Consider the following 14,714-nt stretch of genomic DNA (forward strand, 5'->3'; position numbering starts at 1 on the left):
AGCTCTGATTCTCTTTTTTTTTTTTTAAATATTGTGGGTTCAGCTCTGTATGCTGGTTTTAGAGAAATCTCTGATTCTCTTATTTATCTTTAATATTGTAGAGCTTCTGATTTTAGAGAAAAGCTCTGATTCTCTTTTTTTTTTTTTAAATATTGTGGGTTCAGCTCTGTATGCTGGTTTAGGAGTTTTTGTTTGTTCTTATGACGAGTCTTTGAATAACTCTCGTATGTAGTTTTTGTTGTTTGTTAGCTTAGCTGAATATGTGATTTTGTTCTTTATTAGGAGTTTTTGTTTATGGTTGAATATGTGTTGATGATTTGCTCGATGAGAGTTTATGAAAGTGATATTAGTCCCAGTGATAGAGAGAACTACATATTTAAGTATCTAAAACTGATCTGGTCTTACATTATTTCAGTGTCTAAAAGTGATGGAAAATGATGAAAAATGTCTTCCAACTGGTGTTGGTGGTGGACCTAATGGTGGACAATAAAGTTGGATTAGATGGTGAGAGAAAAGAGAGGAAGTTTGATGATAAAGTTGCTAGGGAAAAATTCAGTAGAGTAATTATCCGGCATAACCTTCCTTTACGTTCAGTTTGATGATAAAGCTTTATGATCATTTGATTTTTCTGATGTAAATGATTATATTTCAGGAGGAAGATGAGTATGAGTAAGAGTTGGGCAGGAGTACAAAGAGGAGAGTCTCGAGGATCATGTTAAAGTACAAAGAAGTTGAGAGAGTCATTTTAAAATTTGTCTTAGTTTTTAATTTTATAAAACTGCTGAGAATATGAAAATATTATTGTTAAACATGCCTTTTATACATTTTCTCCATTGTATTAAATTTTATGATATTTAATTTATAAACTGTAGAGAACAAGAAAAGTTACATGAGTTATGGTATTATTGGTTAATATTTATTATTACTATATAATAGTGAGTCAACTCATTAAAACCACTAACTCATTATTCTAAATGAGTTAGAGACTAAACCAAACCATTTACCTAATGGTTTGGGTTGAACAATTACTAATAGAAGATTGGATTTATTTGGATATGGTTTGGTTTGGGTTAGTTTACCCATTTTGAAATGTGTAGTAATAACCAAATCATCTTTATGCAACTTAGATTTGAAGTCAAGCACTTCTTGTAGTTGTGGATCAAAAAGAATATCAGGGGCAATGAATACATTAGAAACAGTCACAGCTCCTAAAACATCAACAAAATAACAGAAACGAATAAATATCATATATTTAGATGTTCGATTTGGAAGGGGGGAAATACATGCTGCTTCATTAGATTTAAAGAAATCCCATACTTGGTTTGAATACCCAGACCACAGGATATTAAAAATATCAAACAAAGATAATAAAACTAAACAAAATTAATATCAAACAAAGATAATAAAACTAAACAAAATTAAAAGCTTAATAATTAGTTCTATCTTAGTTGTTGATTTCCTTTCTGCCATTAGATCATCTAAAGGTCCAACATTCACAACTTCACCAATAACATAAAGAACCGGTTAAAAAAAATATAAACAAGGAAACATTAATAAAAACACTATATGATATAGAAAACTAACCGATTAAGACTTCTTTTTCATACTGACATTCCAATACTTCCTTAAAATCTTTGAAATAATTATTTAGTAACTCTTTTGAAAAATCATCACAAGAACTAATTTTGGTTGTTCTATAGAAGTCTTAGTAGGAAGAGGATTTGTTCTATATTCTGTGGTATAATCACCAATGGTGAAATTACCGAGAATAAAAAAATCCCCTTGAGATAACTTAGATCAAAAGTTACCAAGAGAACGTTCATCGATAGAATCATGAATCCTCGTCCCTTAAAAAATATAAAAATAAATCACTAACACTAAACAGTATAATTAATACTAATCAATAATGGATAAAAATAAAATACTTACAACGGTATCAACCAACACCAATTCAGTCGAAATAATTTTTGAATTTTTCATGTATTCCAAATTTTTAACACTTTGACTTTAATCTTGTAACAATCTTTAGCCGGATTAATATCTCCAATTAGAACAAGAGAAACATGTTTTCTTTTCAAAATCGACATTGTTTGCAAATTATTATTTTTGCTGAAAAGTCTTAAGATTTATGTGTAACTTTTGATTTTAGATATGTAAACAAAATAAAATTGAATAATATTTATAGCTATTGAGGCGATATTATAATAGAGGTGATATAATTAAAATTGTCATTAACCTAACGTATTTATAGTTTTCATTGTCGCCAGATTGTTATAATGTGACATAGATTAGGATAAATACCATTTAGAAATTATCTATATTATATATATTACTTGACCGTATGATTTATTTGGTTATAATGCAAAGAATAATGAGAAGACAAAACATTATTATAATTATCTAACTAATGATTTAGTTAAAGCTTAACAGTAATTAAAATATGCCAAATAAACAAAAATATTAGTTACAAGTGTTGAGATCATGAAAAATTAGCTAAAATCATGGAGAATACAACAACTAAACTAATTCACTTCTCAAATAGTAATATATATATATATATATTTATTGCTGCATGTTCTTTGTGCATATGTTGTGCAGCACAATGTTGCAAATGTTATCAGCACGATTCTTTGGTCACTCTTTAGAAATCAAGGTTTTTAGCTTGAAGAGTAATAAATGGAAGATAATCCATCTTCTGTCGAGGTCAAATTCTCTTCGTTTACTTCTATTACCCATTTGTTGTATCGCCGTGGGAATGGAGTTCTAGCTAGCAACAGTCTTCACTGGATTTTGACTTGAACTGGTGGACATACTGCTTTCAACACGATTATCAGATTTGATCTTGCCTATGATGATCTTAGTGTCCTCAGTTTCCCAGGGGAACTTTACTGTGAAGATGATATAGATATCGGTGTGTTAAATGGCTGCCTTTGCATGATGTGTTACATCTAGTTTAGCCATGTTGATTTCTGGATTTTGAGAGAGTATCAAGCAGAATGGAATAAGTTCATTACTGTGCCGAAACCAGAGACTGTGGTGTCGTTTGAGCATGTGAGACCTTTGGTTTATTCCAAGGACATGAGCAAAATTTTGCTGGAGATAAACAATGGAAAACTGATGTGGTTTGATTTGGAGAGTAAGAGTTTTGAAACGCTTGTGATAGAGGGTTGTGAGAGTCCATGTAACGTGGAAATTGTAGTGAGCAGCCTTGTTTTGGGATGTAACGGTGATCCTCGCAGAGCTCGAAGAAAATTATGCTGAAGGGTAACAAAAGGTTGTATGCATTTTTTCTAAAGTTCTTTATTACTCGTTTTGATTTTCTGGTAATAATTTTAGAGATGGATAAGAAAAATAAGAAAAATCTGAGTCTTGGATATCTTCATTCTTTGAGATTTTAGGCTTGCAAATGATAAAATGTAGCAACCTGCTTTAACATGTTATATTACAATCTCAAAGGGGAATGGTTTTCTGTCCAAGGGATTCAAGTTGAAGCTATGAGCAAAGTAAAGGAACTTTAAAGCCCAAAACCTTTATCAATGTAAGTTTAACAAATCTAATAAACATATGTGTTTCCCTCAAATTGGTATTTTTCTTTTTTTCTTTTCGAAGTGAGATTTCCATAATTGAAAGTTTTAGCAAGTGGAATTGGAGTCAACAACATACAATAACGTTTACAGTTCACAATATATGAGTGATCTTACTATTTCAAATGTTAGGAAGCTTGATCCGCGTGGGTGCAAATCTTGACATTTGGTTCAACTTTCAGGTGCAGACCGTTGGCGGGAAAAGAAATGGCTTGAAGCAGCTTCATCAAATCATAATCCCATATTAGGCCTTAATACTAACTAGATAGAGATCTGTGCTTTGCGCATGATGAACAATTGTGTTTAGAGTAATTTATATTGACAAAAGATAAATACATTCTCAACAATATTATGAGAAAAAGTATAACCAAAATAATAATAATTTTACATGTAATTTTACTATATAACCATATATGTCTGAATTCATGGCCCATAATGAATGCAATAACGACAGTGGATATGCATATGTTAGACCGATCTAATTTTATAAGCCGGGCCAGGAGAAATTGTGGAGTTTTTTTTCACACATTAGGATCAATACAACGCTAGAAACAATGAAAGAGTATGAGGTATTTTTTGGTGGTTCTCAGTTTCGAATTCGGTCGGTTAGATCTAAGCCAATCAAAACTTCAAAAGCTGATCAGTATCATCTCCGTCAAACCCATTAATCACAATCTTTCCATTATACTCCCTGTTCATGTATCATCTCTTTTTGAAATACTTCTCTCTTTACTGGGGCGACAAATTATCAACATCAAGAGCTCTGCTGCACAACAGAAACTGATCAGTAGATAATTACCGACGACGAAAGATCTAATTAAGTTGATACTGCCTTTCAAGCACATATCTAACAACACCAGTCAGAGATTTGTATTCCAGTTTTCTGTTTTTAATACAGTTGATTGATGCCACAATCGATTAGTTAGATTAGTTCATTCGTTTTAGTTGTCAGTCTATTTTAAAACTTGAAAAAACAATTGCAGAAAAACATAATATGCAGCAATCTCATTCTAATATAGTTGATTTCTGAGAATCTAACTTAATATTAAATAACTTATCAAATAAATATGCAAAAGAGAGTCTAAAAAAAACAGAACCGCAAAAAAAAAAAAACAGAAAACTTCATAGCTAAGTTGCAATAGCCCTATTATTCAGAAAATAAATAATTAAATCTGATACGCTTTATTCTGTCTTTCAATCAAGAGAGGGAGGGAGGGAGGGAGGGAGGGAGGGAGGGAGAGAGATTATGGAGTTCCGTTGATGGTGGTTTCAGGGTTGATGATGCTTCCGGTCTCCCAACCGTCTCTGATCTGCACCGGTAGAGCTTCTTCAAGCCATCATAAATGATAATAAAACATTTATTTTGTATAAGCTTAATGTATTGATCTTGTAAGAGTATGCTCGATCATGTGCAAGATGAAACTCAATTCTTATCTATGTTTGTTTGTGCATGTAGAAGCAATGTAATATTCGATGTACCGCGGGACGGCCCGCGAAAGCCTGCATATTTTTGCGGTACGGGATTGAGCAGCTAGTTTGAGAACCGTATCCCACGCGGGACAGGCCCACCGTATACCGCCATAAACCGAACCCGCGGCGGTTTGGGACGGAACTGGACGGGAAAGCCCAATTGCCATCCCTACTCGGGATGTTACAAGATGTCTTGTTATTCAAATGTTTTGAGAGAGTCTATGGTGGTGATATCTACGCAAAAAAAACATTTTTGTGAATATGTTACACACTTAAAATTTCTTTTTAAAAATGTTTGTCTATTAAAAAGAAAGAGAAGGGATTAGCTTAACCTATGTAGAAGGTATGTTAGGTCCTAAGCAGCACCGGTCCATGGATGTTAGGTGCCCTAATCAAATTAAAATATATACATTAATCAGCTGGATGAATTTTTTTTTTTTTTAAATTGACAAATTTAGCTTAGGAAAAATTTGGATAAACTTTGTGTGGCCTGCCTACACCACCGCTTCTATTGCCTACCCAACGGACCGGGCCTGGTCCTAAGAGAAAACAGTGTGCTTAGGTAACTTCTTTTGAATATGGCATGTTGCAATATAACGCTGTAGTTGGTTGCGGTTGCATATATAAAATCTAAAAATCTAGTAAAACTAAATTTGACTGCAAATAGTTACTGAAGAATATTTGATTAGTTACACAAATGATATGAAGAAAAATCGTTGTTAAACAAAACAAATAAGAAACTAGCTACCACCCGGAAACAAAATCCATGTTGAATAATGTCAAGACCAACCTTCTCCACACGTAGGCTCTGTGAAGCAGATGTAAAGATATATGATCTGATTGAAGGACGTGAAAAAATCATTTGATTAAATTGTGATATATAATTAATAACATTTTAGACAACGTTTTAAAAGAGGAAATGATTGCTTAGGAACGTAGCAAGGTAAGTTGGGAGATATGTTTGTGTCAGAAGTTGACTTATGGCTAGACCTCATTTTCTTTTTTTTTTGTCTTCAACCCCAAGTAACCTTTCACACTTCTCATCTTTGGATCATTAGGGTTTCCGTTACTTAAAACTAAAAAAAGACAGTTGAGATGTTGTGTTCGGACAAGAACACGTCATTTTTCTGTTGGTGTTTTACTATCAATCACCATAAACATTGCTTAAAGTTAAGGGAAAAAAAGAAAGAATAAATTTAGAGAATGCAACAACAAGTAGGTAGAAAATAATCTTTTGAAAAGCTTCTGTTTAAATCCTGTAGAAGAAGAAACTGACGTTAAAAAACCCATATCTGGAATCAACTTCCTTCTATTCTACTTAGGAAATTTACAGAAGATGAGGCTCTTCTTCTGCTTCTGCTTCTTCTTCATGATCATCTTCACCGCATGTGAGTTTTCAACTCCTTCAACTATTTGCAAAACCTCAACTACTTCTTCTCATTTTGTGTGTTTTATTCTTCTCTACAGCTGCTTATGATCCATTGGATCCTAATGGGAACATAACAATCAAATGGGACATCATGTCATGGACAGCAGATGGCTATGTGGTAAGAATCCTCTTCCAACTTATGCGTTTGAGTGTTTGAAACTCCCACAAACTCTCACCATCTCTATTATATATGCATTTGCAGGCTGTTGTAACCATGAACAACTTCCAAATCTACCGGCACATACAGTCCCCAGGTTGGACACTAGGCTGGGCATGGGCAAAGAAAGAAGTGATATGGTCAATGGTCGGCGCACAAGCAACAGAGCAAGGAGACTGTTCCAAGTTCAAAGGAAACGTACCTCACTGCTGTAAGAAAGCCCCGACCGTCGTTGATCTCTTGCCAGGTGTCCCTTACAATCAACAGATCTCAAACTGCTGCAAAGGCGGTGTGGTTGGAGCCTGGGGTCAAGATCCTTCATCCGCTGTGTCACAGTTTCAGGTCAGCGTTGGTGTGGCTGGTACCACGAACAAGACCGTCAAGCTCCCTAAGAACTTCACGTTGCTTGGTCCTGGTCCTGGTTACACTTGCGGTCCTGCCAAAATCGTGCCGTCTACTGTTTTTCTCACCACTGACAAACGAAGAAAGACACAAGCTCTGAGTAAGTAAACTTAAACACAAGAGCTTTCATCTACCAAGCATCATTGCATTGGTCTCTAAACATTGTTTCATAAACTTCTGCAGTGACGTGGAATGTTACCTGCACATACTCACAGTTTCTAGCGAGAAAGCATCCGAGTTGTTGCGTCTCCTTCTCTTCTTTCTACAACGACACCATAACTCCTTGCCCTTCTTGTGCTTGTGGCTGCGAGAACAAAAGGAGCTGCGTCAAGTGAGCACAAAAATCACTTTTAAATCGCTGTCATAAACTTTATTTAAATATTTTTTTTACTTTGACAGGGCTGATTCTAAGATTCTAACCAAGAAAGGACTCAACACACCGAGAAAAGACAACGCTCCGTTGCTACAATGTACACACCACATGTGCCCGATCAGAGTTCACTGGCACGTTAAAACTAATTACAAAGACTATTGGCGCGTGAAAATCGCTATAACAAACTTTAATTACCGGATGAATCATACGCTGTGGACTTTAGCAGTTCAGCACCCGAATCTCAACAACGTGACTCAAGTTTTCAGCTTTGATTACAAATCAGTTGCTCCTTATGGATCCATAAGTAAGTCTCACTACAAAGATTAAGCCAAACATATTGAAAGACTGAAACTTTATTGTATCTATTATTATGCAGATGATACTGGAATGTTCTTTGGAACTAAGTTTTATAATGATCTTTTGATGGAAGCGGGGCCTTCAGGGAATGTGCAATCAGAGGTGTTGCTGCAGAAAGATCAGAGGACATTTACTTTCAAGCAAGGTTGGGCTTTTCCGAGGAAAGTTTACTTTAATGGCGATGAGTGTATGTTACCTTCACCAGATTCTTACCCTTTTCTACCAAACTCTGCAAGAAGAAGCTTGGCTTCTCTCTCTACGCTATCACTCACTATTCTTGTTCTTGTGTTCATCTCAGTCTGGTGATTTGAAAATGCTTTTTTTGTAACAAGACCAGAAAATGTTTTTTTTGTAACTGTGTTTATAGATGTGTAATGGTTCTGACAGAACCGTTCTGTACTCTTGTTGATCGAGATTCAAAGCTTTTTTGCTTTTGTTATCACTCAATGTGAAAGCTGAAGCGTTTGACTAAGAACAAGACTAAGGAAGGAAAGCCTATAATAGTCCAATAACTTTTTAATTGGGCCGAGATATGTCAGGCCCTGCTTAGTTTATATTCAAGTGTGTATGTTTTTCGTTGGGCGAAAGGTCAAGAACGGCGTTTTGCTGGCGGAACACTTTTTTTCTGTAAGATATTTTCTCCATATTGCTCTATAAAAGTCGTTTTAGTCTGAGAACGTCAGATCTGTGTTTAAGAGAGAGAAGAGAGAGAAGTTAGATCTGTGTTTTCACCGGCGCTCGGCCGGCGCGTGAGCGTCCGTGCCGGCGCCGGAGCCGTGTGTTGTTAATTCCTTTTGTTCTCCTTCGCTCTCTCTTTGTCGATCTATCATCGACAGCCTTGTCCGAGCTCTGAGTCCGTTAACTTCCTAAGCGGCGACTCGGTTTTGGAGCAACGACGCTGTCGGTTTGAGGTCAGCGGCGGAGAGAGCGACTTGCATGTTCGGTGGTGGTTTTTCTCCGGGAGGTGAAAGCTCATTCAGTTTCACAATCGCCGACCTTAGCTACCGGGATGGGAGTCTTCCTTAGATTCGCCTACGCCGGCTCTTGGTGACGGAGAGCGGAGGATAGCATATCTCCGCGCTGCCGTTTTTTGTACCCTTATTCGTTGGGTTTAGGTCACTATGTTCGAGGTGTGTTTTTTGCGCGGTGAGTTTGCCGTGAAGATGGGTTAGGTCACGGCGGAGAAGCTCTCGGAAGACGAGGAAGCTTCCCGGCAAGGTGACGAGATGAAAGGAAAGAAAGCATGGGTTCTCGGTGTGCGTGTCTAGCGTGTTTTGTGATACAGAGTCGGAGGAGTTCTCGAGGTTCGATCGAACTCTCCGGCGGGATGACTACGCGGTTAAGAGCGGTGCTGGGTCGGTCGGAGGCTTGGCGTTTGATAAGCGACGACGACTGAAGACTTCGAGGTTGAATGCTCCGGCGATGGTGTGGTGGTGGTGCTCGAGTCGAGGCAGAGACGACGCGTTTTCGCGTGTGTGGTGTAGATCTCGCCACGTGGCGAGCCAGCCTCCTCGACACGCTCCCCAACTGGTTCGTGCGGAGTTTGTATGTGGGCCGAGGGCCCGTTAGTGTTTGTTATTTTAGCCCTTAGTTGATGGGCTTGTAGTCGGATCTTGTTGTATTGAGGCTTTTGCTTCTTTCTGGGCCAGGCCCTTTTATAATATATTCACCCTTGACGGAAAAAAAAAAAGTCGTTTTAGTCTATTTTCTAGTAGTTGGTCTAACATTTGCTTATTCTATAAATGTTCAATATTAGGGACAAAAATCTCACATAGGATATTGGAAAAAAATCTTAAGAATATATAAGATAAATAGATTACTCCACTTATCACCAATTAATTTTAGGTTAAAAGCTAATCTAGTTTAACATTTAACTAGATCATGACCCGCGCGACCGCGCGGGTTTTATTTTTTTTTATTTTTAACATATAACATATATTCTATAATAGTTGATACAATTTGGAATTTGTCATTTTCACATAATGTGGTTTTATATAATTTTGAGTTTGTCTAAAACATATTGTTTAAGAACAATGTTAAAACTGTTTTTCCTATTAATAATTTTTCATTGGTGTATTAGAGATATAAAGTGAAACCTCTATAAATTAATAATGTTGGGACTATACCAAAACTATAATTTTTTATTAATTTATAGAGATTATTAATTTATCTAGATACTAATTGAACCAAAAACTCAATTTGAGACTATGGAATTATACTAATTTATAGAGATATTAATTTATAGATTATTAATTTAAAGATGTTATACTGTAACTGTATAGTGAAAACACTAATATAATATCAACCAATACGATTTGGTTTTGACATTGTGCTTTTTGGGATTTTTTTCTAAAATTTTTGTGAATGTCCAATGATGAATACGAAGACAAGTACTTGTACACACATTTTAGTGGGAGAAAATGAATATTTTCTAACCTATTAAGTCAGATATAATAAATACAAAATCTCTTGACATCGAGATTTTATGTATAGTAGAATAAACTTGGAGAAGAGGGTTTTCCATATTCATGATTTTTCAAATCTGACAATTTGATTGTGAATATTTGATTGTAGCCGAGATTTTAGGCATAGTAGACTCAACTTGGTGAAGAGGTTTTCCAATAATCGTTTTTTTAAGTATAAATTGATGTTTTTGTTATTTAAGTAAGAATATACGTTAGTATATTCTATTTAGTGTATATTCAAAGCAAACCTCGATTATTTGAACATCTAAGAAAATTTGTTCTGATATCTTTATTATTGAGTTTCAAAAATTATATATCAAGCTATTTAAAATTTTAAGATTCATCAGTATTTGATTCCAAATAATTGTTTTTTAATTAAAAGGGGTTTTGTGTTTAAGATAATTATAGTTTAATAATGGGAGGAAACGTGTTCTTAAGTTATTTGGTTAATTGAATCAATTGTTTAGGAAATAACCAGACCAAAAAAGTCAAAATTGTATAATGACTGGTTAAGGATTCGTGTAAAAAAAAGGATTCATATAATATTTGTATCTTTTTGTCAACCTACTCACTTTAAGTTTGTATAAGTTGATGGAAAAAAAAAAGGATTAGCGTAATATTTGTATTTTTTTGTCAACCTATTCGTGTAATATTTATATTTTTAATAACATGTGTAATATTTATTTTTGTTTCTATCTATTTATATTTTTATTTTTAAGAATTTAGACTCGTGTTATATTTATATTGGAGACATTTATTGTATTCATTTGACTATAATAAAGGAGAGGGATTATTATATTTTTACTATGATATATTATAAATATGATAATGTGAGTATACTCTAACGAAAAGAACATATATTTTGTTTAATAGATGCATAGACATAGATCTTATAGTGAAGTTAAATGATAGATAGTTGATATTAAGCTATTTAAGGAAATATTTAAATGAAAGATTAGACTAAGAATAATAATGTGATGTCCAATTTAAAAATCTACCTAGAAGAAGTTATAATGTTTCTGTTTTAATAAGATAGATGGAGTAAAAGACTATTTAAGATAATATCAGTCTATTTATTTTAAAAGTTCTTAAATCTTTTAACACCAGTTAATATCAAGGTTATTATATACGTGTCTATGTGAATGGAATTGATATTCTACATTATGAAAAATTTAAACAAAAGATGCTAAAATACAGCAACGAGAAACGAATGTATTGAACTAACATATTTTGTTTTTCTGAATTGTAAAACAATACATATTCCCATATTAACATATACATTTGTGAGATTTGAAAAAAAAAAAAAAACGGGGAGTAAGTACCATGCGGTATTTGATTGAAATCTGAAAAGGAGTGAAAGAAAGTTAGCGCTGACCAAACCAAACGCAGAAGTTGGGTTAAAAGCGCGTCTGCGTTTTCAAAATTCTCCTCCTCTCCTCTCTGCGTGGAAACTAAACCCAAAAGGTTTCGTTGAATTTGCCTTCCCAAAGTAATCTGCAATATAGTATTTCATTTCGCAATCAGTTATATCCGCCTCCAGCTCAGCCTCGCCGCCGCAGCGGAGAGTCATGAACACGCCGCCGAGTACTCGCGCCGCATCGTTTGGTCAGACGGAGATTAACTGGGACAAGTAACGTCACTAATCGATCCCTCTCTTTTTTCCTTATTTCGATCTCTTCTTCGTGGCGTTTGTTGTTAGTCCGTATTGTGTAGTTGCATCGATCCATATCTTCGTTATTAGTTCTTTAGTGTATTTGTTTCGATGGAATCATCATAGTTGTTAATATGTTGTTCCTAGGGGGCTCATTGCTCGATATAGAAGGCTCGATTTTCAGATTCTCAGCCATTAACCTAATCTGTTGTGTTGGTGATAAGATCAAAGAGACCTTTGATTATTTATTGTTGAATACTTTTGACTTATTTCAGGCTTGACAAAAAGAGGTTTTACTATGTTGGAGCTGGACTCTTCACTGGCGTCACAGTAGCTCTCTACCCTGTCTCCGTCGTCAAAACACGCCTCCAAGTCGCTTCCAAAGACATCGCCGAGAGAAGCGCCTTCTCTGTCGTTAAAGGCATACTCAAAAACGACGGCGTTCCTGGTCTCTACCGAGGTTTCGGCACTGTGATCACAGGCGCAGTACCTGCGAGGATCATATTCCTCACTGCTCTGGAGACCACGAAGATCTCTGCTTTTAAGTTGGTTGCGCCTTTTGATCTGAGCGAGCCTACGCAAGCTGCTATTGCTAACGGCCTTGCGGGGATGACGGCTTCTCTGTTCTCTCAGGCCGTGTTTGTCCCTATTGATGTTGTAAGTAATTAATTATCACCATTTTGTGTTCATGCTGTGAATGTTGAGCCTAATGTTTTACTTATCTGCTTCAGGTTAGCCAGAAGTTGATGGTGCAGGGGTACTCAGGTCATGCTAAGTACACTGGTGGTATTGATGTCGCCACGAAGATCATCAAGTCGTATGGTGTGAGGGGATTATACAGGGGGTTTGGTCTGTCTGTTATGACGTATTCTCCTTCGAGTGCTGCTTGGTGGGCTAGCTATGGATCAAGTCAGCGTGTTATCTGGAGGTTAGACATAACTTTGTAATAAGTTGACGATAGTTTTAATTTTTAGTGTGACTGCGGTCTTTAGATTTGCTACAAAAGCTACGTGTTTCTCACTGATCCAGTATCTGCTAATGTTGGGCAGGCTATTAGGCTATGGTAGTGACTCGAAGGCTACTGTTGCTCCTAGTCAGTCGAAAATTGTACTTGTCCAGGCTTTGGGAGGTATTATCGCAGGTGCAACAGCTTCCTCAATCACGACACCGTTGGATACAATCAAAACACGGCTGCAGGTATTAACTATTCCCATTCAATACGTGATTTTTTTATATTGGATTTGCTTTAGCTCTCATGAATCTAAAGAAGCTCTGGGGGTCTGATGTTACTGGTTGTGTTCTCAAGAATAATGAAACCGTGTAACTCTGTATTCAGGTGTTGGGACACCAAGAAAATAGACCATCAGCGAAAAAAGTGGTCAAGGATCTGATAGCACAAGATGGGTGGAAAGGGTTCTATAGGGGTTTGGGTCCAAGATTCTTCAGCATGTCTGCTTGGGGAACGTCCATGATATTGACTTACGAATACCTAAGTAAGATAAATATATCTTGATTCTACTTTTGAAATGCTTACTGTTCCTTCTCTGACATAATTCAATTTTATTTTGCAGAGCGTCTGTGTGCAATAGAAGATTAGAAAAAGGCCTCACCTCACTACTACTACTATTCGTTGGTTTTTTCTCCTTTGGACTAACTCGAATAGACATGATTCAAATCTCGGTTTACTGGGAGCTTTCCGTTTTTATACAGTCGGACCATTCTTTCAGATTTGAAGTTCTGAGTTCCGTTATTGTAATCATTCTTTTGCGTATTTTGGAGTGTATTCTTACAGCAGAAGAAACTCTAGATAATGGTCTTCTGCCTTATTAGCTTCTGAGGGTTAAGAGGCACTGTGAGTTGTTTTTGAAATCCCATTTTGCAATCAGTTCAACAAATTTGATAGGCGTTGATACGCGGTACATGTGTATGTGGCAGCTATGTGTTTATTACCATAGCATCCAGAAGTCAAAGTCTCGTTTCGCTTGAAATTGCTTCTCAGTTGCATCACTGTCTTCAGTGCTCAATCTCTTTGATACAGTCATCACTATTGTCATTTGTCAAAACCGTTCTTGTGCTACATCGTCCTGATTTAATTAAAAACAACGAACTTGCTGATATATCACGTTGCATGAAATGAAATCAGTGTATAATACACACTGTAAGAGCGCTGACCGGGCTGAATTGGCCCCATATACTTTAAAATAGCTCTGCTTCTTGATAAATTGGATTTTGGGCTAACAAAATGCCTATTTACATCTTTCATAGTTACCATCTTAATGTAACAAAAAAAAATCATGCATACGGGACATCATAGTATATAGTTCTGACTTTTTAACTAACGTATGTTCCTCTGGAATCCGTATTCTTATATCCTTTGAAAAATGTCCTACTTTCTTATTTTGATTTTCTTTCTTTCTACAACTTGTAAAATAAACCCACTATAATGGATGCATCATTGATATTAGCTTAAAACTAAACATGGGAGCTCTTAGTTATTGAGGGAATATTATAAATTTTCAATCAGTGATGGACCATCACGGCATCACCTACGTGCATGTACTCTCGTTTATATGATAGTTACATGATTTATGCAATAATAATCATAAACGACGTGCATCAACGAGGAGTCCACGACCACAACGTAAGGATTACGGTCCACGTCGTACGGGTTACGCTTCAACTTTTATCATTTTTTGTTTAATTTTTTATGTTTAATATTTATGAGGATTTGTTTGACAAATAAAAAATATCAGGGAAGTTTGCCAGATGATTTGAATCTAAATTGAATCAATAATAAATCGAAGAACTATGATAATGTACTTTTTG

The 14,714-nt window shown here is 35.7% G+C and overlaps 2 protein-coding genes, 1 long non-coding RNA gene and 1 pseudogene across 3 annotated transcripts; all 4 read left to right on the forward strand.

The window, feature by feature from the left end:
• On the forward strand, positions 1-902 carry LOC108846937 (uncharacterized). The gene is made up of 2 exons (XR_001948841.2): positions 1-560; positions 653-902. It is a non-coding gene; the product is annotated as an uncharacterized LOC108846937 (long non-coding RNA).
• A 1,700-nt stretch (positions 903-2,602) lies between these two features.
• On the forward strand, positions 2,603-3,498 carry LOC130510138 (F-box protein At4g22390-like; annotated as a pseudogene).
• A 2,809-nt stretch (positions 3,499-6,307) lies between these two features.
• Positions 6,308-8,240, forward strand: LOC108845906 (COBRA-like protein 4). Its single transcript, XM_018619105.2, has 6 exons — positions 6,308-6,442; positions 6,522-6,601; positions 6,686-7,142; positions 7,226-7,373; positions 7,442-7,719; positions 7,792-8,240. Exons 1-6 carry the CDS (start codon positions 6,391-6,393, stop codon positions 8,076-8,078), a joined length of 1,302 nt encoding a protein of 433 aa, XP_018474607.1. The 5' UTR covers positions 6,308-6,390; the 3' UTR covers positions 8,079-8,240.
• Positions 8,241-11,686: 3,446 nt separating this feature from the next.
• On the forward strand, positions 11,687-13,876 carry LOC108846037 (uncharacterized). Its single transcript, XM_018619243.2, has 6 exons — positions 11,687-11,867; positions 12,164-12,545; positions 12,620-12,816; positions 12,938-13,085; positions 13,225-13,381; positions 13,460-13,876. Exons 1-6 carry the CDS (start codon positions 11,806-11,808, stop codon positions 13,483-13,485), a joined length of 972 nt encoding a protein of 323 aa, XP_018474745.1. The 5' UTR covers positions 11,687-11,805; the 3' UTR covers positions 13,486-13,876.
• Positions 13,877-14,714: the final 838 nt, after the last annotated feature.

Source organism: Raphanus sativus, chromosome 3 (assembly GCF_000801105.2).
Source record: "Raphanus sativus cultivar WK10039 chromosome 3, ASM80110v3, whole genome shotgun sequence".
Classification (NCBI taxonomy): domain Eukaryota; kingdom Viridiplantae; phylum Streptophyta; class Magnoliopsida; order Brassicales; family Brassicaceae; genus Raphanus; species Raphanus sativus.

Coding starts and splice junctions, on each gene's coding strand:
- LOC108845906 (XM_018619105.2), top strand. CDS start 6,391: ATGAGGCTCTTCTTCTGCTTCTGCTTCTTCTTCATGATCATCTTCACC. Junction 7,143..7,225: donor AAGAAAGACACAAGCTCTGA/GTAAGTAAACTT, acceptor AAACTTCTGCAG/TGACGTGGAATGTTACCTGC. Junction 7,374..7,441: donor AACAAAAGGAGCTGCGTCAA/GTGAGCACAAAA, acceptor TTACTTTGACAG/GGCTGATTCTAAGATTCTAA.
- LOC108846037 (XM_018619243.2), top strand. CDS start 11,806: ATGAACACGCCGCCGAGTACTCGCGCCGCATCGTTTGGTCAGACGGAG. Junction 12,817..12,937: donor AGTCAGCGTGTTATCTGGAG/GTTAGACATAAC, acceptor AATGTTGGGCAG/GCTATTAGGCTATGGTAGTG. Junction 13,086..13,224: donor CAATCAAAACACGGCTGCAG/GTATTAACTATT, acceptor CTCTGTATTCAG/GTGTTGGGACACCAAGAAAA.